Raw genomic sequence first — 25,251 nt, forward strand, 5'->3', positions numbered from 1 at the left:
CATTCTCAGTTTATCTTGCTCCCTTCTATTCTATCCCCATTTCTTTCAGCTTGGATTAGTCAAATGGTAGCATCCTGCAGCTTTATTCATGACGTTGCACTCCCTCAAGCCAAGTGAATGATGAGATGGAGGATCTCCCCATTAACATGCATGTGTAAGAGCCCATCACTGGCACACATATCTGCCTGCTGAACAATGAAAATACTTTCTTCTCCCTCCACTCATTGGTTAGAAAAGCCTTCCATCACATCTACTACAAAAGAAGCTGTAAAAAGGAAACACCTCATAAAGGTGAGGGACTGCATCATTACAACACATTTGTGCTGGGGGTGCACAACTCTAAAGGACGCTGCACATTCCAGTCTCCAAGTTCATTCTGCTCTCCATAACTCAGGTGACAAGCTGAGAATCATTTCTATGTAGAATAAGTAATATTTATTAAAAATAACTATTTACACTATTAGAATGAACGTAAGATTGAATGATTTCAAGGGTTCTCCAACCTTTGCTTCATTGACATATTGGGCATGGCACAAGTGACAACCAAAATCTGGCAGTAGTACAGTGACCCTTTGGGCCAGGTACCTCTGCTTCCCTTCAGGGCAATGTAGATACACTTTTCAGAGGACTGAAGAACACCTGAAGCCTTCAAATTTCCCTGGAGCTCCACTGTGGGAGACCCTCCTGCCCTCATGACAGGGATAAAAAACACAGAAGCATCCTAAGCAAATCCTGGATGCCAACAGGATTTGGACTCCAGATTCTGATGGCCTCTTACCCTCTAAAACTACTGAGCCACATTCACTTCTCTGCAAATTAGTTTTTTAATAGCCACCATATATTAACCCCTCCACTACCTAATCTCTGCAGCTTTTGGTAGTTTTCCCTCATCAGAGAGTGATGAAAACCTGGCAAACACAGCACACATAAATGCTCTGGGTTTTTTCCTCCTCCCTTAAATTAAACAAGCAGGGCACAAAAGACTATGCAAATTTACTTAACAGTCACAATGTTTAATTACAACTGTACTTTAGACTGAAAACTGACAGTTAGTTAGAAAAGCACTGTACTGTAAGGTCCCACTATTAACATTTTAAAATTATACTTCTCATTCAGATCAATTAATAAAATTCTTCCACTAAACAGAAACAGAGCTGCAGCTTACACATATTAAGATCTGAGTCTTACTCACTGAAAATTTCTTGAGCTATTAAAAACTAAAAATAAATATAATTCTTCAGCTTCACCTGAATATATATTTTTTTAACAGAAAAGTAACATGAATGAACTTGTAAGTAGTAAAATCTATTTAAGGGCCTGAAATAAGCAGATGTTAGTCTTCCCAGTTTAAAACATTCAGATAATTTAGGAGTGTATTGCACTGTGTAAATAATTTTATTCTTCTAAAACTTGGGGAAGCCGAAAGGTTAAAAAGGGAAGTTGTCCACCATTCTTTACTTGTTTCCTATTATTAACCCCCAAATCATTGGTCCTTTGTAAAAAGTAACACGACTAGACAGATAAAAATCTAAGGTTGAGTTAGCATGGTTGCAATATTTAAAAAACAGAAGTCCTTGGATGCTTTCATAAATTTAACATTGGCCAGTCAGAACAAACTGGAGCTGTGATTTAATTTTTCCAATAATATTTTCATTGAACTAGAAGCAACAGATTAAACACCTTTGTATACAATGGTTTAATATCGGGAAAGCCTAAAAAAAGTAACATGGAAATTAACAAAATACATGAGCAATACTAAGAAATTTGGCTTTTAAAAGGTTGCATCCACCTACACACCACCTAAATCCTGAATGCAAGGAAGCCAATGCAGTGCAATTATGCTGGAAAAGCCACTGCTGCTTATAAAATGCTGTACAGCTGTTGGAGGAGAGGGTTACAGTGACAAACAGCTTCCCTGCTACAAAGGTGGCAGGAAATCTATCAAACTGGACAATAAAATTGCAATTGAGTTTCTTTGGCTTTTTATAGCAGCTGCATGTATCTTGATGTGTAGCTCTGCAAAACCTATCCAATTGTGTAACACTGGTCCTTTATGTACTTGTTCTTTATCAAAGAATGGTGTTATAAATTAGTGGCACGAACGGCACAGAGGGTTGTAAAAAGGAAAAATAAGCAGTAACCCAATACAATTAGAGAGAAATAGGAAAAACCCATACTGGTTTTTCTCTTAGCAATGTTAAGGAAATATTTTTGTTCCCATAATTCCCAGATTACTTTGAAAGCATGCTAGAAATCAAAAACATCTGAGATGCACTTAGCATCGAACAATTTGCCCACTGAATTATGCCTACACCAGGTTATGTGTGAATGTCTATGAATCTCAATAGTGGTAAAACAGGATACAAGACTATTTAAAATAAGTAAATTTAACAGGATTAAAAAATCATTATAACTATCTGTTAATGTATAAGGACATTTTTCAAGACCTTTTTTTTGTGATTGATCCTAATTTATGTTTATGTAATTAACAGGCAGCTCTGAAGAATCACCTAGTTTTATATGGCTAGTTCAAATGGAAAGTGCATATTAAAGGTGAAATTTTAAAATCTTGATAATCGCACCATCATTCATATCAATATTGTCAAGTTAGCTTCTGGCTGCTTTTGTTGTTTTAACATTGTCATTTAGGCTTCTGGAACTAGTATTAGTACTGATGTCCAAACAAACTGAATTCCTTTAGGAGTCGTTCATTATTCCACCACCACACTGCCCACACTTCCACACTTCCAAATCTGCCATCATTCAACTTCTTCTGAAATGGGCTGGAAGAATAGACAGATATTATACACTGACCAGAAAGTCAACAAAGTTAGACTTGAGAAAACTTACAGTGAGTTATTCCTACAACCAAGGACACCTCCCTATTGCAGCATGCCAGGAACAAAAAATGAGAAACACTGACTGAAGTAGGTCATCTTCTCATTCACTATGGTATTTTGCAAAAACATACAGCCCTTAAAATACAAATTAATAAACGAGACCAACATTATCTATATCTATATCTATCTGTTTTTTGGTCTTTTCTGAAACTGCAGGGTTTTGTTCTTGACATTTGGCCATGGCATCACAATAAAATCTTGGGGTTTTTTCTCTAGGAACTCTACATCATTGATTAGCCACATTAAGTCACTGAAAAGAATGACCAAAAATCCATATAACCTTTCTGACATAGATGTTGTTTAAATGAGATTTCTGACATTACATTATCTTACAAATGGAGTCTAGGAATAGAACTACAGATTATAAGATAATGTGCTAGCTAATTTCTAAATTCAAGACACCAAAGCTCTGACTAAGAGTTAAAAGGTGGTCTTCTTTTATTCACCTCTCCATCTTTCCCCAGGGACAATTCCCAGCGATTCCCAGCAATCACACACATGCTAAATTATGCCAGTTTTATATAAAAGCACATTAGGGATCTTTACTCTGGTTACAGTTTGCCAATTCACCCATGCCCTCTGCATCTTGGGGCAAGGAGAGGAAACTGGTTTTTGAAGACTGCAAAGCCAACAAAAAAGCATATTAAGAATGGTCCAACACCAAAAATGTGATCTCTGTAAGGGTGAAAATGTGGCCCTGGGCACTTTGCACAGGAATTCCACTTAGCAAAGGGACTGTTTAATAAAGTGATTTCACCCATTTTTATTACATAGATTTCTACAATTGTCTCCCATAGCCCAAGAATGCACTATGGGCCTCTGAATGCAATAAATAGAGCTGCAAAATAACAAGGTTCTTGCTGTCTGCAGAGACTGATCTTTTCTAGGAAAAAAAATTTGTTCAAAACCCAAGACTCAGAAATGCCAACAATTCCTTAGTATCATAAAGTGATCTTTTGGATTCACAGATGTCCTTTTCACACTGCTAAGTTGCACACATTTAGAAATAGGTAATTTATAATTTAATTCATTTCAAGTAAATATTCTGATAACCAGAATAATTCTGAGGCCCACACTGGCCTCACTCTTGTTTAGAATAAGGCAGTATAAAATACCTTTTGTACTACCGTGCCTCATTCAGAGAACCACTAATAACTTTTATGATCTAACTCTGGTTGTAACAACAGTAACATTCAGACAGAACAATAACAAAGGGTAACAGTCTCATTCATGCTGTGTAATAGTCTCATTCATGCTGTACGGATTTGCACTATCACCCCATATTCCACGACAGTTTAACCGCAGAAGCATCTGCCTTAACTTGGATTTCTGTGCTTTTTACTCATTTGTTTTACAGCCTTTTGATGTTACTAAAAGGTATTTTTGTTGATCAACAGCTCTGGTGCGCCACCTTGCGTTCCTGCTGTTCCTAAAAAGCAAGACCAGCACCAAAATTTTTCAGAAATGCTCCTAAAATTAGATTAATCTCACCTTTGAATGCGTGATTGACAGTGTATCTACCCACACACGCCAGCCGCCCCACTCATATTTTATTGCATGGTACAGCAAAATCCGAAATATGGTGTACACCATCTCAGTTATCTTCTGCTCCTCAGAAGTCTTTGGATTAAAACAACAAAGGGAAAGCATCCACTCCTGCCAGACAGAGCACTGCAACAAACTCCTGCAAAACACACACATGCTTACTGAATCATACTATAAAATATATCTTAGAAATATATACAACTCCTAAGTCAAGAATCCAACATGCTTTAAAAAATTGCTATTTGCAAGCTTCTCTAATTTTTCATACTGACACCTTTGCTAGAGTCCAGAATTTGCTGAAACAGCAATGAAGCTTTATTTGCCCTCATGAGTTTAATTTACTAGGAGACTTTGTTATTTATTTTATATAGTTGTGCATAGAGCAAGCCATCTTACCTCCTGTTTTCTCTGCTGTTATTAAACAGTTTAATCATATCTGAGAGAAAGGCTCGCCGGACCTCCAGAGTTTCTGGACACTGTGGAGAATTACGGATCAGGATTGCAATTACCTTCAAAATCTCTGTAAAACAGTTCATGAGTAACAAAATGTTAGGACTAAGCACAGCATAAAACACAAGGCTCTTCAACAGTGTTTGCACAAGGAAAGTGACACCACATAAAAAAGTTTTATACTGAGAAAAAGCACATCTCTATTGGAGAAGGTTTAAGTAAAACAAATCCCTTCTTCCAATACATTTCAAACCTAGTCACCCATCAGTGGGATTTGTATGCCTCTAAAGAAAATGGAATTCATTAAATTATCATGTTTAAGCAACACAAATATTACTGCATGACAATTGACAAGCTATCAGAATCTGTCAGAACAATTTTTACACGAGGTTCACATAAAAAAAGCATCCTTTAGAAAACCAGTATATGAGAAAAATGTTCTACCTTACGAGATTTTGCTGCTCTACCTTAACAATACTGAATTTTCAAAGAATGCAACCAACTTCCTATTAAATTTATCGGTTTCTGTTATTAAGAAAACCTTTCTAATACAAAATTTTCTCTCTTATGATCACAATGTTTCCTGTATTTTTAGGACGTCAAAATTCAGGGTACATCGCACTTTTTGAAGTAGAGGGGCAGTGACTTTTCTTGTTACTTTAAAAGAAATCAACTTTGTAAATGAATTAGGGTGTAATTTGAACACAATCACTGTGATAAGTTGCAGTTCATCTTGTACCACTTCTTTAAAGAGAAATTCTTTATCTGATAACAGTAATGATCTAAAAAAGGGACTCTAGAAGTCACTCTTCCTACCAGACCTACATTATTTCAGAATCAACTCAGTCCCCATACAGTCTATTCTGACCACAGCAGTGACTGTCAACTCCAAAAATCTTAGGAGAAAGCAAACAGAAACATGCTAACATCTCTTGCTTCATATGAATTTACCAGACAGAAAATGGCATAATGCAACCAGATTTCTTTCCTCTATATCTGCTTTGCTTTCTTTTCTCTTCCCCCACTTTCCACCTGAAGTACACCTACAACTGCGACCTAAATTTAATGACAAAGCAACTACAAAAGTGAAAAATCTGTTATTTCTCAAAAAAAAAGTTAACTCCAAAAGCTATCATAAGTCCATTGTATTATGTACAAAACACATTAATAATGTATATTATTCAGGAAGGAGATCAGTATTTTCTTTCAGTTCAAAAGACATGAAAAGTTTCATATCAAGATACCTCCAATAAAGTAAGCTAACCAAAACAGTAAACAGATACATTTCTCCTATTTTCCATCTAACATTGTTATACTGAATGCAATTTAAGATGAAAGGTGTTTCCATATTTTAGGTAATTTAGTCTGGCATAACTAAATAATGCATTCAGAATTTTGCTGGAACCTTAACATGTATTAAATCTAAGTATCCTGTGCATAAAAGTCTTGAAAAACCATATCATAGTGTGACTGCACAGCCAAAAAAGGTGAGTTATGAACTACAGACACATAAAATGTCTTTCAAAAAGCTAAAGACATACTGTGTACGTATCTCCAACTAAATACAAGTAATCTGCCTTTTAGAGTGAAAAAAATGTAAAACTGAGATTAGAAGACCGGTAGATGTAATTAATAAGCTTGTTCATTGGTGGGACTTTTAAAGCAGACTTTTCTTAAGGTAGGACTTAAATATGTGTATCATTCTTACGAGGATTTTGTATCTTCACCGTTGAATCTGGGTCAGGATGTTGTTTATGTATTACTTGAGTGCAAATTTGTTCAGTCAGAATCTAGCAAGAAAGAAGAAGATGCCATATCAATGTACATGAAGACAGCTTACTGAAAAATAGTTGGATGCAGCACAATCACCGTCATTCTAAAAATCATCCCTAAAAATCCCCACTAACTTCCCTGATAATTTAATTCATCCTGTTTCTAAAACTCTCTAAGCTACTTTATTCTTTTATTTCTCTCTTAAGTGCATACTGTTATTTAAAGTACACTGGAAGATGAATGTGAATCTAACCAAAGCAATTATCTTAAGGCAAGATCATTGCTATAATAAAATTCCACATCTACATGAGCATCTGGTTGAGACATACAGGTTACTCATTATCTAGAATTGTTCATAATGAGCATAACCAAGTTAAGGAGGGGATAAATCCAAAGTAGTGAGCTTTGGGGGGGAAAAAAGCAGCATTCTGCTGCATCACACTAAGGTTTAATGTCATCTGGAGCATATCAGCAAAAATATGTAAGCAATTTTCTAACAATGTCTTAAAAGTAATTAGAAAGATTGGATCCTAACTACAGTGTATGACTACCTCAAACAGGACATTGTACGTGGTCATGGTGAATAAGCTTGTCTGAAGCATCAACCTTTCAGCCAACAAAGAGAACAATCCGTGTCCAAGCATTACTTCAGCTTTTCTCCTAAAATGGTAGAGAAAGATTAAACAACATGCACTCTATTTGCTTCAGGGGAGAAAAAGTTCAAAACATGTGCCTCAAGAAATACAAAATCACTGGTAAGATATTTTTCTTGTTTGTTCCTTAAGTCTTTCACTTTTGGTGAAGAAAAAGGTTCAGATTCTGAAAGGACAAATCATTCCCTGAAGGCAGCCACCTTTCTTCCATAAATGAGGTCCACTCACCCATGGGCCCAAAAAGCTGAAACACAGCCTTGGGAATTTCTGGATAAACACTGAAGAAAGCACACCTTGGCCCTCATTTCATTCAAAAATTCAACCATGGACAGCAATCTCAATAGTTATCTACTGTCACAGTCGACTCGAGACATATTAAACCTAGTTCTCAGTAACATGGGGTTCCATCTCACCAGTGTAATTCTTGCTATTGATTTCACTGGAAAAGGGGCACTTTAAAAGGAAGGAGGCCATACTGCAAGTAACTACTCAATCAGCTTGAATTGCTGATAATGGAGTGATAATGCCTGGACACTAGCTGCCAGCAACAAGCAATTCCACCATATCAAAAATACATTTGTGACAAATAGACTGAGGGGTAGCTGAAGAAGAGTAGTTCCTATTCAGCGAAGCCTGTTTAGTGATTAACCTCCATTATAGCTTTCTCCCTTTTATACACAAATGTGTGTATATACACCCAATAATTTATACCCAAAGTAACAAATAGAATATCTGTGTCACAACATAACTTTACTCCTTCCTTTCTTGGGAGGTTTAGTTTTAACACCCAAATCAGTACTTACTTTGGAGAAAGATGCTTTAAGAAATATCCCATCACTTTCAGAGCTTGCACTCTGATGCCTTCGCTTTGTGACGCTAAAAGCTTGTAGACAACCCTAAGTGGAGAAAACACATTGGTTTTCTGTCAATGTGAAGAATAACAAATGTAGGTTTTTGCTCCTTGTAAACCTCCCATAAAAACTTAAGACATCTAAATGTATTTATCAGTTACATCCAATTTCTTTCATCACTTACTTTTTAAACAGTCAAGTGCTTAGGGCCACATCACTATCTGATTCTAGTTGGACTGTGGTTCATAGAATTCAACAGATCTTTAAATCTGTGAAATATGATTTTACTTATCTACATGGACTACTAAGCTCTCTTTGAAAAAAGAAAATATTCATTTCCAAATGTTCCATGAAATCACATTGGAGCAGAAGACACAGTACTTATCCTTTACCATAAATAAGTTATGATAAAATTTTTGAAGAAACTTGGATCATTTCACTAGGGGGAAGGAAAAAGCCTACCTCATGTAAACAATTTTGGAGAGCCTTTCCAAAACTACCCCATGTTACAATATGGCATTTTAGATCTGCAAGTTTTAGAGCTCAGAGGACTTTAAGTTTTTAGGCCTTATCTATACATAACTGAGCACTCACCAGTAGTTATGTACTTTTATTTTTATATACCCAAAAATAATTCTCAGGACACCTGAACTAAGACCCAAAAAATTCACTTTTTTTCTTTACAGAACACTATCAGGGTTTCATAATTGTATAGGGGGAAAGCATTTCCTTTCTTTTTTTTTTTTTTCTTCCCCCCACTGGATTGGTTACTTTAACATTTTTAATTTTAAGATAATTCCAAATATTTATAAAGTTTTGGAAAATTATTTTTAAATTTCAAGATTATCATGCCTTAAATGCAAAAAGTAGATGTATCAAGAAGCATACAAACAATCCATTAAGTGACTGGAGACAATACCAGAGCAAGGAGTGTAACAAATGAGACAGGAAAACAAAGTGACTTCTCACTGTGGACTGACTATTCATGCTGACTTGCTCATATACTTGTTAACAAAAAAAAAAACAAAGCACCTACTGCAAGTTGTTAAATAAAACCAAATGTACTGTATTGGTGACTCAACCTGACATTCAAATACTTTAGTATTTAGAGGTTTTTATTAGTTTCCCATACGTAACACATTCCATACAAATGAAATCAAATCTGATGAAAATGGGTAGAAAGAAAAATAAAATCAGTCTAGCACTAAAAGGGGAGAAAACAATTAGAAATATGCCTGAACGCAGTCTCTTGAGAAAGAGTAAGTGCAAAAAAATATATATATAAACAGGGATTAACCAATAGGTGCAACTAAATGTAAGAAATGAGACTCTGCTTTACACAGCGAGAGAATTACTATTCCCCATATTCTTCTATGAGTTGTTCTTACATTTGTTTGCCTGTACCAATTTTTTCCCCACTGTGTTCAGGCAGGTTCCTGTTAAATTAGAAAAGTTCAACACCATGACCACCCTCTGAGAGCCACAAGACAAAAAGAGTCATAACTTAACTCCTCTAGCAGATATTCTACTTGTACAAGTAGAATTTGCTACTTCCCCTACTTTTCTCTCGTGATAGTGTTATACACATTTTTTCTATTCTTGGGAAAAAGATTCCAAACAGTGCATAGTACAAAGTGCTACTTTTAAACAAAAAAAAAAGTTTTTCTGGAAAAGTGCCACAGGAAAAAAAAAAAAGGGAAGAGAACTGACAAGGATCAGAGGACATCTGAATCAATTTTTGTCAGCCCCCTTCCAGTTCTAAGACATCTGCAGGAATGGGGGGCAGAAGACAGAGCACCAGTAGATGAAGACATCAATGCACAGACTGAAATGGATTACTCCCTGTTTAAGTGTGACTGACAGCTTGGAAACATTAACAAAAAACACCTCGTTGATAATAAATCCAACAGCACCTCTTGTCAAAATGAACACCTGGACCCAAAAATCTCCCAAGATGAGGAGTCTATGACTGCAACACACACACTGATGAGAACCATTCAGATTTCACGGGAATTCTTGCAAGCAGCAGCATGGTCAAAACACTGCATTTTCTAAGTGGGAAAAAGGAAACAAACTTACTGTAATCCATTCCTCTGATCAAATGCAGGGATCATAGAACCAGGATGCTCTGACATCAGAGCAACCAGCAACTGCAAGACATCCATTAGATTGTCATCCTGTTGGATAAAAGTTACAAATTTGAATTCACAACACATACACACTAGAACATTGTTTTGTCTAAAAGAACCACTACAAACTATTTCAAAAGTATGTGGAGATTAATAATAAACTAAGGACCAAATCACTATGGCCAGGATCAAAAGAACTATAGCTCTAAAGGCAAGTGCAGGAGAAAACATTGCAAAAAATATACTTAATTGCTTAGGGCGAAAAGTGATATATCAGCGTCTGGGATGTAAGGATTTGACAGGCAATGGAATTTTAGACTATGTTACTTCCTTCCACACACATGCTCCTCTGTTTGCATGTGTATTTCCCAATCCTTTCCTGCACAGGAGCTACAAATAAACAGCTGCACATTTTCTGGGGCACAGGGTGGTGTTTAATGAAAAGTTTCTACTCAGAAATGTTCAAACCATGAGGAAAAAAATACTACCACCTGCCACAGACAATATTTTAAATGGGTAATTCAAGCCGCTTAGTAAATTTTTCCATACTTTTAATTTAAAGCACTCTAAGCTACAGTTCATTAATTTGTTCCAAGTTCATTGTAACTAAAAAAATAACTTAAGAAATAACAAAATGTAACTGTCTTTTCACATACTTTGTAGTATTAAAATGAAAGTTTATATTAAAACAAAAAGAGTTCACAAATAAAACACTGACCAACAGTTTTGAACAAATACTCTGATTCTTCACTCTATAGTATCCTGAAAAAATACTCTAATACTCAAGTAGAAAATCAATTTTACATTCTCCTGAACAACTCTATTCACCTGATGATATTAACAACTGACATTACAGATGCTATCACTATTTAGCCATATGAGAAGGCTAAATTTTACTTTTTTTGTTGATGTTTTTCTGAATTCACAGTTAGATTGTGGGACTCAGCATTCATGGATCTTTGACACATGAGTATGCAAACTGCCAAGATATTTAAACCATCACATCCCTGTCTGAAGGCTATATAAAGCTTCTGCTATTTTAGTTAACTCCTATATGATACCATATCCTATATGATACCAACTCCTATATGATACTTCTCCACATAAAGTAGAATTGCTTGACTATGGTAATACTAAGCAGTAGTAACCAGCACAGAGAATAAAATTAAAATATAGATGTAAGCAAAATTCTTTAAAAATAAAAAAATCTATACTGCTTGAAATGAAGTTCAATTAATTCCTTATTTTACCCATTTCAAGCACCCTTACAGAGATGAGATCAGTTAGATTTATGTCCCCATTTCCCTTGTCTTTGATGTTGCATCTGGCATAAAGTGCCTTTTCCTGGTGCTAAAATATGAAGATGCAGATGTATCAGTGGTAACCAACATTTTCTCCCAATTAAGTTTATATGCTTCTCTTAGATGCCATTAACATACATCTTTATTTTTTTAATGCATGTTTTCAATTTAATTGCTTTATTTAAGAAGCAAAATAAAAAAGAGAGGAAAAAGGAAACAAAAAATATTACTTAGGCAGCCTAAAACAAGGTTTTGACTTTTTTTAAAGTCAGTCTCACCATCTGTTTTTCTGCTTGGTAAATTGGTTTGTAGAACATAAGAAACCATTTTGACTTACTGGCTTAATGAACTTCAATCTAACATTGAACATCGTGCTTAAATCACTGCAAGAATATTGGCATATCAGCACACTTCTCTAAAGAATTGGGACAATGTTTGCTACTTCCTCTGCAGAGCCATCTTGTGGCATAAAGGAGGTTATATTTGAAATTATTCAAACATTTGGTCACAAACAGCACTAGTATATCATTCTTCATAAACACATCCCCCAGATTAAAAATTACCTCATGTATAGTAAGAAGATAATTGAGGATAGCCTGCAATTCATCTTCTTTTATTCCATAGTCCTTTAAAAACAAAAAGGTTTTAAGTATCACCTTTCAAGTATAGAATGCTGTTTCCAAAAAAAACATTTTTAGAAGAAATGTTTATATCACAAACCAAGTACTACACAATAAATTTGCTTTCACTTGATCTGTAATAGCTTTATAGCTTCAAGGTAGCTTCTTTCTTGCCCCCAAAAGCACCTGCTGAATGCCATAAAAGTGTTTTAAAGCAATTTCAACACAGGCATAAAAACAATATAAATAGCAATATAGTATGTGAAATTGTTAGTGTAATACATGTTAATTGATACAGTCAATTTGAACTGAGAGCTTCCTGTTAACAGAAGAATTAAACTGAGGTGGCATAAAGGACTCAAAAGCAGATCTGGAAGTTTAATTATAAGCCTTTTAGCTATACCCATGTCTATGTTTGCTTCTTATTTTCCACTAGCGAAGCCCATCTTCAGTTGCTATAACTTTGAAGAAATCTCAATCACTTATGGCACCTATGCCAGCAATATGCCCTGAGGTATATTTTGTGAAAATAAAATAAAAACCAACAGATTCTAAGAACAGAATGAGGGCAGGCAAAAGCAGGTTTCTTCACTTCTGGGGCTTTTATTTTTTAAAGCAAGTCTTTCATTCCCCAAAAAGATTTTGCACCACTATGTACAAACAGAAAACTTGCCAAAGGATCAAACTCAAACTTTTTCAACGGATGTTCTATTTATTGTTGCGCTGGTTTTGGCTGGGGCAGAATTTATTTACAGGAGATAGCACACAGCTATGGTTTGGATTTGTGATGGAAAGAGTGTTGATTACATAGAGATATTTTTGTAATTGCTGAGCAGGGCTTACACAGAGAGACCAAAAACTTATGATAAGAAAAGGTCATGAAGAGCCTATAAGCAACAGAGCTGCTGAATTCCAATATTCCTCTAATGTCCAAGAAACAGTTGTGAAACTTACTGATAGAGTCTTTCTTATCCTCCTCTGTCCCACTGACCCACAGCACATAGTATCAAATGTTTCTATTTAGTCTTTAGGCATTTATGACATCGCTGAGAAAAAAATTAAATACTTTTTTCCCCAATAGTAGACATTTCTAAGCTAATAACAGCTCCACTTCTAATAAAAACAGTTTAAAAGGGGAAAAAAAATGTATCCTTTAGCACTGCTGTCCGTGGCAAGAGCCACAACAAAAAGAAGCACCTTACATAGCTTTCTGTTTATTTACTATCACAAAATTCAACATGTTTGAAGCATGTTAGGCATTTCTTTGTGATAGGAAACTCAAATATCCTACCATAATTTAAAGCTATCCTACCTTCATGACTAGCTGTTTAATGAACATCAACAAAAATGCTCGCAGAGATAAAATCTCCTTCTGAGTAGGCCGTGGACCATCTACAAAAAAAAGTAGATATATAAAATAAAAATTAACAGTCATTATTAGCACAGACAGCATTTTCACAAAAAGAAAATTAAAAGGCATTTTCTGGGTGAAGAAGACACAATTCTAAGTCTTCCCACCCTCTGTTTCAGACCACAAAACACTACTGCATTTTATCACTTTTTATTAGCAAAATGTCTGAATAGTAAGGTTCCACTAAGGCTTCATCTAAATTCTGACGATTTTAACGTTTCCTTGTAGTGCTATAAACCAACCTCATGCAAGGAATAAGACTGATGCAAGAACTTTAGGTCAGAATTTCCAGATTTCAAATTTTTGCAGTTTACAGGTTTTTCTTAAGTTCTGCCATAGCTCAAAGCAAGAGCTACATGCCATTATTATACACTGGCTAAATACACAAAAATCAATCTTACAATGCCAGGTATAAAGAGTACCTTGAAAGACATGACTTACATTTTTAACTCAAAGTCAAAAAGGACTGGCTTCTGCCATCTCTGTGTAAAGCAGACTTTCAAAGAAACATTTTAAATACCCAAACACTCACTAGCTCCCAGGAGAGGCAAGGTTAAAAAAACAGGTGCAACCAAGTGTCAAAGTCAAGTAAAAGCTTTGGTACAGAAAGCAAATGAAGTGCTGCAAATACATTTTGGGGGGTAGTTTTTATATTTGCCTGTAGGGTCACAGTTCGCATGATCTTAATCATCACAGAAAAGCAAACCATCAAGAGAATGAAAGTGATCATACGAGTCTGGTTTTAAAAAGCATAGGCCCACAGGCATATTTGGTTTAAGAACAGCTATTTTCAGTATAAACCAGCCTAGACAAAACAAGCCATTAAACTGCATTACTAAGACTATCCTACTCATCCACTTGCCTCAGGCTCAACAAATGAGTTACAAAACTAAATAAATCCACGAGAGACTAAAAAGAAAGGAGAAAACACGCATGCTTTGCTTCTTAAAGGATGAAAGATACTACAAAACAATCCTTACAGCCCTCTAACAGGCAGGGCTGGTAATTTTGAGAAGTTGGTGTCAGGAAGTCAGACTCATCTAGGGAGCACTCGCTCCTCGTAAATCTAGCTCTCTCCCATCACCCGCTTCTCTCTCTGAAATTCAAAAAATAACAGAGAAAGACCATATTCCCAAGCACAGCTCTACTGTCCCAACATCCTACCATTTCTCTGACCACCTCTGTCTACTATCAGTTGACATCGGTGTCTGATGACAGAGGATATGACTTCAAAAGAAAGTTTCCTATAGATTGTGAAAAAAAAAAACTTTCAAGGACAAAAGTACACCACTCACACTGTTACAGGGAACCCACCGCACTGAAAGGTAATTATTTCTGAAGAACTGACAGTTCTATTCTAAACATTGTATATAAAACTTTTTTAAAACAAACATCAGATTGTGAAAATAAAACTCAATATATATATATGTACATACCTATGCCCTTGGGAGTTATCCCACTGCGATCCTGAGGGTTCACCACCCAGTAATAATACTTGAGGGTGTGCATGACCAAAAGAACTGTCCCAACCCGCCGGATTGCTCCATAAATGTTAACAGTGGCAATGAACTCGGTAGACAGGTAAGTGTACAGGGTCAGCTGAACCTACACCATCAGCCAGGAAAACAAAAATCATCACACCTGAATTACAGCATGTCAGACAACTGAATTCTTAAGTTTTATCTATCAAAATGTCCTAAATAGATTTTCTCTGCATAGCTTAGTCTTAAAACCTCTGAAAACTGAAAAATTTAATTATATTTCTGAAACTGTGCAGTGCTGGTAATAAGGTTTCAGCTGCAAAGTTTTGATCAAAGTTGCTCACTGTCAGAGAACAGAAATTCACCAAAACAAAAATACTCACTTCCAATTTATATGAAGCCTTAAAATCTGACAACCAAGATAATTTCCTCATCAAAAATTGCTGAGTTTTTCCCAGCTAACCCATCCAAACTTCCTTCCCAGTCTGGGTCAAAAGTCCCAACTCTGTTCTGCAGAACACTGCAAGTTTCCCAAAGCCCAGAAAACCCTGAGAGTCTGCAAAACTTGACAATTACAGGCAGCAAAGCAGAGCCTGAAGACAATTCCTGGATGATTTCTGTTGCGGAGCTGGAATCCGTAATTCTTTGGAGTCAAGGCTTAATTTGAACACTCCCAAATCAATACAGCGGAAGATACCTTATTGATAAGAATATGCAATTTTACCTGCGCCGGGATATGAATCCATATGGCAGGATTCAGGAGAACATGATCACACAGCTGCTTCAGCAGGGGTACCCCATTGTGTAAATTGCTCAGGTATTTTGAGAAGGCAAGGCAAAGTTCTAGCACAGCTCTGGTAACATGAGCTTTGGAAGACTGCAAAAGAAGATTTGCTTAAAGAGAGCCCTGCAACATTCTAGGAAGAGTATTTAACTCAAAAAAAAATTCCAACATTAATGTAAACATCAAGGAAGATTTACTTTACCTTTTCTAGGCTGTGTCCTATCACAAGGAAGCCTTTACAGGAAAGCATCTGTTCTTGCATAGCAATAGAGTTCTTCAACAACTCCATGATGAATGCCAGTAAAGTAGAACTGGAAAACATGTTTTAGTAAACAAAAATGTGTTAAAGGGTTACAACAAGACAAAGAATTTCCAAATTAACACTCCCACCACACAACCCTGAGAAACATGTTATGTAAATCAGAACTTTTAAAACAAAAAGCAAGACTAAATTTTGAATGTTTGCTTCAAAAAACTTCTTTATTTTATTAATGCTTTTCTAACTTGAAATTCAGAACTCTGAGATAACCACGAAAGTAAAATCCTTCTGAATTCTTGCAAAAAGGCAACAGTTAAGTTTGTACTACTCTCTGCTTCATGTTTCAACTACAAACCTCTGCAAGATCAGTTAAAATTGCCATTCTACTTCTTAAGCTATCAGACGAGCAAATATTTTTCTAGATACAGCTTTGCTGTTGTGCTGCTGCCAGAGGTAATATTCCTGTCAAGCATTACTGCCTGTGGATCAAGACTTTAACCAGTTGAAAACCCCTGTATTGCTGTGCCAATTTGCAACTGCATCAAATCCCTGACCTATCACATAGATGCCCAAGTCTGAGCCAGCTCAGGAGACACCCAGACACAAACAGATGTGCTGAAGGAATATTGTGACCATCCCTTCTAAGAAACAATATGAATACAGATCATCTTTAAACAGTCATGAAACTACAAATGCAATGAATCAGAGCAATTACACCAGAATTATGAAAAGCAATCCCTTTGCTTTTACCGCTGCTCTTTAACTTAGGAGCTCTAGAGCTTCACCAGCTTCTGTGTCTAGGCGTTCAGAAGTTGGGTAGAGTTGAAACAGAGCTCAAACCAGAGGAAAAGCCTAGCAGCAACACTAAGTAACAGTATCTTCCAAAAATCTGAAGGTTAAAACAAAAGAAGAAAAATTCCAAGGAATGACTTCATGCTGCTGAAAAATTCACCCTTCCTGGAGTTTCTCTTGAAGCCTTCCCCAGTGAATTCTCTCCATCACAGGAATAAGCTCAAGAGAATTATCCATTATTCTGCTACACAGGGAAAAAAAAGTTGTCAACTATAAAATTTGTGTACATTTTGATTCTCTGTGAGCTTTCACAGAACACAGGGTGCAAACAAGTACATCACTTTGAGGTCCTGCCTGTAACCTTTTCACTCTTAGACATAATTCACTGTTGCACAAGACAATGCCGAATACTCTGCCATTGAATGAAGCAAAAAGCAATAGGCAATTTCCTTTACTTCAAAGGAACAAACTGCAAGTACATGCACTCACCAAACAGTTGTGTCAATGTGGTCTGAGGAATATTGCCTATAGTCCAACTGTGCAAAGAGAGGGAAAAGCACCTGCACTCCTCCAATGGAGTGCAGGGCACTTTGGATGGAGTGCGTCAAGACTGCTTTCACATCCTGACAAAGAGAAAACATGAAATATTGAAACCTCATTCAGACAATGATAAAAAGTTTGTTAAAATAGCCTTTAATTTCTTCAATATAAAATCTGCATTATTATCAAACAAAAAGAAATAGTAAAAATAAACTGGCTGCCACAGTCACGATAAATGCCCAGTATGCCTGACCTACTGCTTTAGCTATAGATACTTCTAGATACAGATCTACAGTGCAGACCCTCAGGTGAATACACAGGAGGCAGCATTCAAACCACAGGGAAGAAAAGGAATTGATATCAACAGGGCAAAGGATGGGAGATAGGGAACATCTGTAGGGGAGTGAACATGTCAGAAGTGAGGAAGAAGGACTTTTTTTCAAAGCTAACCCAGTCTTTGTATTTATTAATAGAATAAATTCTTAGGATTCTTTTGCATCCTCTTTAGTTCAAGAAACAGGGGCAGGTCCAACCCAAAAAACCCCAACCTATATGCAATTACATATCAAAATCCCTATAAAACTGGATTTCAGGTTTGCAAGCAGAAATCATTTGTACCCTTCAAACCTATGAAAATGTTTATTTACCTGCAGCATGAGGGCATGTGGTGAATGAACAAAAATAGAAGGGTTATCCTTAGGGGATGACTCAAGACACAGCTGTGCATCTGTAGCCCTTGGATTGTACATAAAAGCAATAGCACTGGAGAGTTTGCCATCATATAGCAACAATTTGTGATGTTCATCAAGGAAGAGATCACTTTCTGCCTTGAACTTGAAGGTTCCCTGGATTGGGAAGCAGGGTTGAGGAAGGAAAGGAGAAAAAAATAAGATTAAGCACACCGAAGATACAGATCAGAACAACCACTGCAAAAAATGATTAAAAGATTGCTTCTTTAATCAAGCAGTATTTCATAAAGAAAGGTTCTCATAAGAACCAAAGACTCATAAGACTCAAAGTCAATTTTACAGCATTAAAATGGCAGAATTCTTTTGGCCCCTGAAGAGTGTCATTGCCAGGATGGTGGGTAATGTAAAAGAACCACATCAGCCTGGAAACAGCAGGACTGTCAGCAATATTCACTCAGAAGGAACTAATAATTGAGGAGCAGATAGAAAAGGAACCGTCTTTTTTAGCGTATGTTTGTACAGCTGCTGGGGAACAACAGCCTTCAATTAGTACCCCTCAGGCTATGACAAAACAAATAATAAATCACTGCAACAAAACTAATCCTCAGCACTGACTTTACACATTAAAAAAACCCCACTAGCATTTCTAAAACAAATACATCATAACTGATCCGAAGTTTTCAGCCTCAATGAAAAAGTGAACCCAGTCAGAGATAACAGCTGTGTTCTCCCTCTCCCAACCACCAACATGGAAATTCTGAGAAGCAACCAAGAGCACCATTCTTTTTGTTTTATAATAAATCAAGAAACTGAACTAAGGCTTACTTGTAGCTTCTAAGGCCATACATTGGCTTACAGAAGAAACATAGAAGAGTTTAATAAAAGTATTACACTGTAAGATCATTTTTTTCAGACACAGAGGTATCACAACACTCTTAACACCTACCATAAAGAATTAAACTTAGGAAAGTCAATTCTAAGATACCTTATATCCCAGGCCAAGCTGATAAATGGCAAAGATCTGAGCAGCATTGAGAGCCTCACTAAAAAGGTAAACAGATGTCATCTGCCCGCAAAACACTCGATTGGCATCTGCTGTTTCTGAAGAACCCAGGAAACATTTGTCAAACGTCTGAAAACAGAAAACAGAACCCAGTAACAGGGTTTAATCCATGCTACACAAGCAAATAATGCAAAAAATATGCATTTCATAGGGAATATTTTTATATAAACAAGTACTTGAGGGTCTCAGCAGAAACAAGTATTAAGTTCTGAGATGCATAAAACCACAATTTATTTCTCTACCCAAAAGTTACTATCTTTATTTCAACATTTTTTTAAAACGCATAAAATGGGGGAGGTTTATGAATAAAGTGGCAAAGAATATCTATGTAATGCATCAAGATGATCAGCTGTGGACAGTGTGCAGGGATTACTCACATCACTGGTGTTGACAAACCACGTTATTTCCCCATAAGATGCCAGTTCCCCGTTCACGTAACACCGGAGTTCGCTGTTCTTCCAGCGGTTATAGATGTGCACTATAGTCACCATGTACCACTAAACAATAAAAAAACAATTGATATAACTCTATAAACACTTGAGAGCAGCTTAAGCATTCAAGTGGGGCTTGGAAGAACAAATTCAACTCTTTATGTGAATTAAATTAAGACTGCAAGATGTATTTTAAGTAGAAAAGATTAATAAGTCACTGGTGAATTTTCTTGCATTGCTATGTCAAAGAATAATATGCTATTCTTTCCACAAAGGAGCTTAAAAGGTATTTATGGCATATAACTCCAAAAATCTTTATGACAATGCTGAACCAAATTTACACTGAAACGACTCTGAAATAAGTTCTAAACTGAGCTACTCTTAGCAGGATGGACTACTACAAATGCCATTCCAAAGAGCAAGGATGGCTCCAGACTAAAGCCTCTCAAAGGCTGTGCATGTCAAATTATAACAAACAGAATCCATATTTACAGCAAGGGATTGCTGATAAGGAATTCCTGAGGAGGCCTCTTCTCCCACAAGATGCTTACATCAATTCCAGAAACATTACAGGATATCTAAGTGAAAAAGGGAACATCCAACATCACATAACACTACCTAATAGGCAAGTCAGCCTTGAACACCAGTAATAAAATCAACTCATGTTTTAGTTGTAAATTCAAAAGAAATAAGAATTCAGAGCACATATTTGTTTTGCTCATTGCAGTGTAACTACTTTTCTACAGAAAGATGCGATTAATCAACAGCTACAACACAGACTCCCAGGCTACAATTTTAGACTTGTGAAACATGTTTGAATGATTTTATTATTTTCACTCACCTTTTGTGGCTTGAAATCAAATTTTACACAGTGCTGGAAACCTTTTCCTTTTGATTTTATGGACGTTACAATCAAGCAGCCTCCAACAAAGTGAGCAGAATAACCAAGTCCTTTGTTTGTTCGAAAACTGACAAACCAGAACAAAATCAGCACATACACAGATGGATGCAGAAATCATTGAAAAATTAATAGAAACTGAAGATTAGCAATATCAGCTTTACATAATACTCACCAATATAAATAGGGCTTATCCTTATCCACGTTAATATTATTTACAGGATCCATTCTTAGCCAAGTGTGGAAAGTAAACCCATTCTGGTATGGCCACTTGGCTATAGGAGGTAAGGCAATAGCCTGAAGAAAGCAAGAAGTTATTCATATAGAAAGATCAACACAACAGTAAAAGAGTGCAGCTTAAGATATACTCTAAAAACATATGCTGATAAACAGAGGCACGCTGCAAATGTATACAGTTCCTCTATACTGAAGAAAAAAAAAATCTGGCCTAACTTCTGTTCTCTTTGTACTTGATTGTTACAATATTTTGTTAACTTAAATATTTTAAAACTGACCATTATGCCTCAAAAAACATTATTAATAGTAACCTATGCTTCAAAACTTAAATGCTTTAGTGAAAGCCTTATGGAATAACAAACAAAATGCAAATTCAGATTGGTATGGTCTTATGGTAACCTGACAAAAAAATCAGTTCCATTTGCACATAGTGTTGGTATTCAGGAAAATAACTAATCATAAAGGGAAAGCTGGCCACATTTCACTTAATAATTCTCTCCTGAAATTCATATTTAAGTAGGCTTCCAGGGAGCATAACACAGAATTTCAAACTTTCTCAAATGAAACACAATGCAATCTCCACCAGGCAAAATCTTCATATCGAACATTGTGTTTTTAGTGCAAAGCCCTTGAGTTACAAACCACGTGGCAGAATCCTTTGTTTCAAACAGCTGAGGTTTATTTTTTGGAGTTTTTCAATTTGTTGGGTTTTTTAGCATGACTATTAACTTTTTGCTGGTGTGCAGCCCAGATTTGCAATACAAGTGCCATAGCCTCTGATCAAAGATGCCACCCAGATATCAATATCAATTAATAAAAAAAATCAAAGAACTCAAGTGTGTCCAGACTTGTTATTATGTTCCCATGCTCCATTCAGCTACTCCTGTCCACACAAAATGCTATAAATCCTTCTGTATATCAGCTAACTAACCAGCCTCCATGTCTTTGCACCCAAGTCTTGGGAACTGGCAGCATTATCACTTGACTTAACTCACAATGGATCACAGAGTAATTATAATACTTAATTTCTGAAACTTCTTAATTTGAATATATATAAAAATACCTACATAAAAATTACTGAGGCACCCCAATATCATAAAATATGGTTCAAGCAATCAACATAATTAACAGAAGTTAATTGGAAAACCACCAATAACCAAAATGAACACAAACATGTCTGTCTATTGCCAAGTTCTGTTCCATGTGATAAAACTGCAGGAGCACTTTTGTAGTAGTCAGCATTTTTCAGTCCCCAAAGTTTTCATTCAAAAAAATAATTCATTATGTCATCAAGTTGGTGAAATTCAATCTCAAGCCAACAAGGCAGAAAGCAAATGGGTTTATGTGAAGAGAACTGGAAAGAGTCATCTGATAAATCTTATTCAAATCCTATTCTGAATTAAGCATGAAATTTTGAACATAATTTTTCATTCTACAATGTTAGAAGTAAAAGCGTTGACATACTTGAATTCCATCAGAAGATTCTGCAAAGGATTTTCCAACTGCCTATTTAGTTTCAAATTCTTTTTCAAGTGAACACCACAGAACTTAGAAATGAGTCACATGAACAATTACAAAAAGACTAATTGTTGCTAAATTTAATCCTTTTCGGTATTATTCAGACAATTCATGTCCAGGATCAATGCTTTCTCAAAGATTTCTCATAAGCATCTAGAGTGAAAAGCAGGTATATATTCTCTTTGCAACACAATTTAACTGAACCAGTCTGAAAAAACCCCAATAAAATACAAAAAAGCAGCCTTATTTATATCCACTCTTTATGTAATAGTATTTGTCCTTCTGTAGTGATATCACACATCTATTATAAACACAATTTATTCAGGCACTAGTGCAGGTGTCAGGCAGAGAAAAAAGTTTGGTTAGAACTCTATGACAATTACAGATGATACAAAAAACACCATAAATGAAAATAACCAAAGGTCTTAATAGAACAGTGAGCAAACAAACAAGAAATTTTAAAAATCTACATACCGCAGCACTTTTTCCTGGAAAGTTGAAGAAGGCATCAGGTCCATACTTCTGAGGCATGTGTTTCAACACAGACAGTAACTTCCCAGCATGTGGTGGCTGACAAAGAGAATTATTACATTTGTAAATAAGTAAAACAAACCTCTAAGAAAGAAAAGACTATACACACATAAAGCAAATTTTAGCACATTTTAAAAATTTGCACATGGTTGAATAACACCCTACTAAGACACTCAGCACTCTCAATTAAACAACATTAACTGTCATGAACACCTTCACACAATATACAGTAGATGCACTGATTTAAAGTTAATTAGGTAACTTCACTAAGGACTTGAAGGCCAGAGCCACATTCACCCAGCATAAACTAAACTGACCCTTGAATATTGATTCCTGCTGCTGTCTGTTCATTCCCATCAGCTCTCTGTATGACTTTGCTCTAAGCTAAAGAAAATGAACAAGTCCAGATGAAAACTAACTTAGGGAAAACACAAGCAAACCAATTTTTAATTGCAGCTGTTCTGGGAAGTGGCTGAGTGAAACCTGTGCCAGCACAAGGGAGACAGGGAATAGCTAGCAAAAGGGCGAGGGAAGATCAGCAGAAGGATTATTTTCATGAGGATGACAGTCACACATTAGATTAAACTGATTTGGTTTATACTTTCCCCTAAGTCCGTGGAGAAAGATTCAAGTCACAAGGGCAGTTTGGAGCACCTAAACTGAGCGCTCAGTATGAATACTTAACAGTTCTCCATCACCCATATCCTGCTGATTTTATTGTAATAGTCTGCAACTATAAACTCCAAATCAAGTGTATGAGCTCACAACAACAGGAGAACAGCAAATACTGATCATAGTGACAGGACAATTTTGTGTGCTGTCTTTCACCACACCATATCCTTCTGGCAGATCTATTTTTAAACTACAATTTTATAATCCTGATATTTTCCTGAAAGTGCTCTTCTTCACTCTATTGTTAACAGTTACTCTCTGAAAACTATGCATGATGTTGGAGCATTGCATGATCCATCACAGGTATTTCAAATGTACCAAAACTGGAGTCAGCTAAGCAGTGCTTCAAGAAACTGAGTAAAACTGAGGAGGAAATGCTGAGAGCTGCTTAGATGTCTGCAGTGCTATAGAATTTGACCAGGTAAATTGTGTTGCAGCAAAATACTTGGTATCTTTTCAGTTCTGCTGATTTTAAGATTTACAAAGTTGTACAACTCCTTGGCAATCCAACTGTGGCATTGTTCTCTTGCTTTCCCCTGTATTTGGTCTTTAATAAGGAAAGGAAATTAAATGCAAATAGCAGGGAGACAGGAAATGAAAAAGTTAATGTTACAGAGACAACTTTATTTCACCTACAGCTAAATATATTCTCTACGTTCAATTACTAAGTTTAAACCATCTATAAAGCTTAGAGTATTTTTCTTTAAGGAGGTTAAGATCTCCAGAGTTATTTATTTCAAAGGGCCTTTTAAAGTCTGCAGTATTATGTGTGCATACTTGCTTTTATACGGTATACTATTTTTTTTAATTATTTGAAGTCAGCAGAGACACTGCTACCTCTCCCCTACACTAGCCAGAGTATTTAGAAATAACAGGAGCTGAATTAAAATTCAAAGCAGGTAAAATGATTGTTAAAATAGTTCCTGAGTCCAACAAAACAACAACTGTGTGTTGAAGAAAACTTTATCAGGTGGCCTCTACAACACAGACATTTTTACTTTAGGGAAGGGGGTTATTCAGCCGTGAAAGGGTCGCTTTCTATTCCACACAGGAACAAGAGAAAAATTTTACAATTTTTCATTGGGCCTTATTTCCTTCAGTTCAATTTCTGCCAAATTTTTCACTTCCCTAACTGGATAATTTTTTTCATCTTCAAGTAAAGTACAGCAATGTGCAAATGGGAGCAAACAGAACTGCCTCTGTAGGCATTTTTTATTTATTTCTCTCTTCTGATTTTAAAAAAAACCAAAAACGCCTTTTTCATTCAATTTTACAAAGCTGGAATCAAAAAAATAAAAAAACACTTAAGAGTCACTTTATTATTCCCAGGTGTTCAAAAAGACCAATATAGTCCACAGGTCCAGGAAGAAATTTAACTTCATCGATATTCTGCTCTCTGTATTTTAATTGCTTTCAGGTAAAAAAGATTCTTTACATAATACAAGAAAGCTTCCTATATTTTTGGTACATTCAAAATTTGTTTATCATGAAGTTTTTGGAACAGTCTTAGCTTGTGAAAATTAGGAAAAACAAAAACAACACCATAAAAATTGTCTCAGTTTTGTATTTCTTTTACCCATCTCCCTTTTTCTCCTTGCAGCTTGCTGAAGAATAACTTCAGCTCTCGAACTGTCAGGTTATAGCTAGCCAACACACCGAGCATGTCCACTAAGAGATCTGAAAAGCAGAAAGAACAGCGATGTAAGTGCTTAATAAAATGCAA

The 25,251-nt window shown here is 36.0% G+C and overlaps 1 protein-coding gene across 3 annotated transcripts in view; it reads right to left on the reverse strand.

The window, feature by feature from the left end:
- LRBA (LPS responsive beige-like anchor protein) overlaps positions 1 to 25,251 on the reverse strand; it is a 363,835-nt gene that overhangs the window by 300,080 nt on the left and 38,504 nt on the right. For all 3 annotated transcript variants that reach the window (XM_084204142.1, XM_084204143.1, XM_084204141.1), the window contains 19 exons: positions 25,105 to 25,205; positions 22,800 to 22,895; positions 20,746 to 20,867; positions 20,514 to 20,640; positions 19,619 to 19,738; positions 19,164 to 19,310; positions 18,137 to 18,334; positions 17,439 to 17,572; positions 16,101 to 16,209; positions 15,839 to 15,991; positions 15,070 to 15,238; positions 13,535 to 13,614; positions 12,166 to 12,228; positions 10,252 to 10,349; positions 8,125 to 8,217; positions 7,220 to 7,328; positions 6,604 to 6,685; positions 4,842 to 4,965; positions 4,392 to 4,584 (listed from right to left, as the gene is read on the reverse strand). In XM_084204142.1, coding sequence (XP_084060268.1) covers positions 4,392 to 4,584; positions 4,842 to 4,965; positions 6,604 to 6,685; positions 7,220 to 7,328; positions 8,125 to 8,217; positions 10,252 to 10,349; positions 12,166 to 12,228; positions 13,535 to 13,614; positions 15,070 to 15,238; positions 15,839 to 15,991; positions 16,101 to 16,209; positions 17,439 to 17,572; positions 18,137 to 18,334; positions 19,164 to 19,310; positions 19,619 to 19,738; positions 20,514 to 20,640; positions 20,746 to 20,867; positions 22,800 to 22,895; positions 25,105 to 25,205 — 2,318 coding nt within the window. The remainder of the gene's footprint in view (positions 1 to 4,391; positions 4,585 to 4,841; positions 4,966 to 6,603; positions 6,686 to 7,219; positions 7,329 to 8,124; positions 8,218 to 10,251; positions 10,350 to 12,165; positions 12,229 to 13,534; positions 13,615 to 15,069; positions 15,239 to 15,838; positions 15,992 to 16,100; positions 16,210 to 17,438; positions 17,573 to 18,136; positions 18,335 to 19,163; positions 19,311 to 19,618; positions 19,739 to 20,513; positions 20,641 to 20,745; positions 20,868 to 22,799; positions 22,896 to 25,104; positions 25,206 to 25,251) is intronic.

The sequence above is a fragment of the Fringilla coelebs genome (genome assembly GCF_963513975.1).
Source record: "Fringilla coelebs genome assembly, chromosome: 4".
Taxonomy (NCBI): domain Eukaryota; kingdom Metazoa; phylum Chordata; class Aves; order Passeriformes; family Fringillidae; genus Fringilla; species Fringilla coelebs.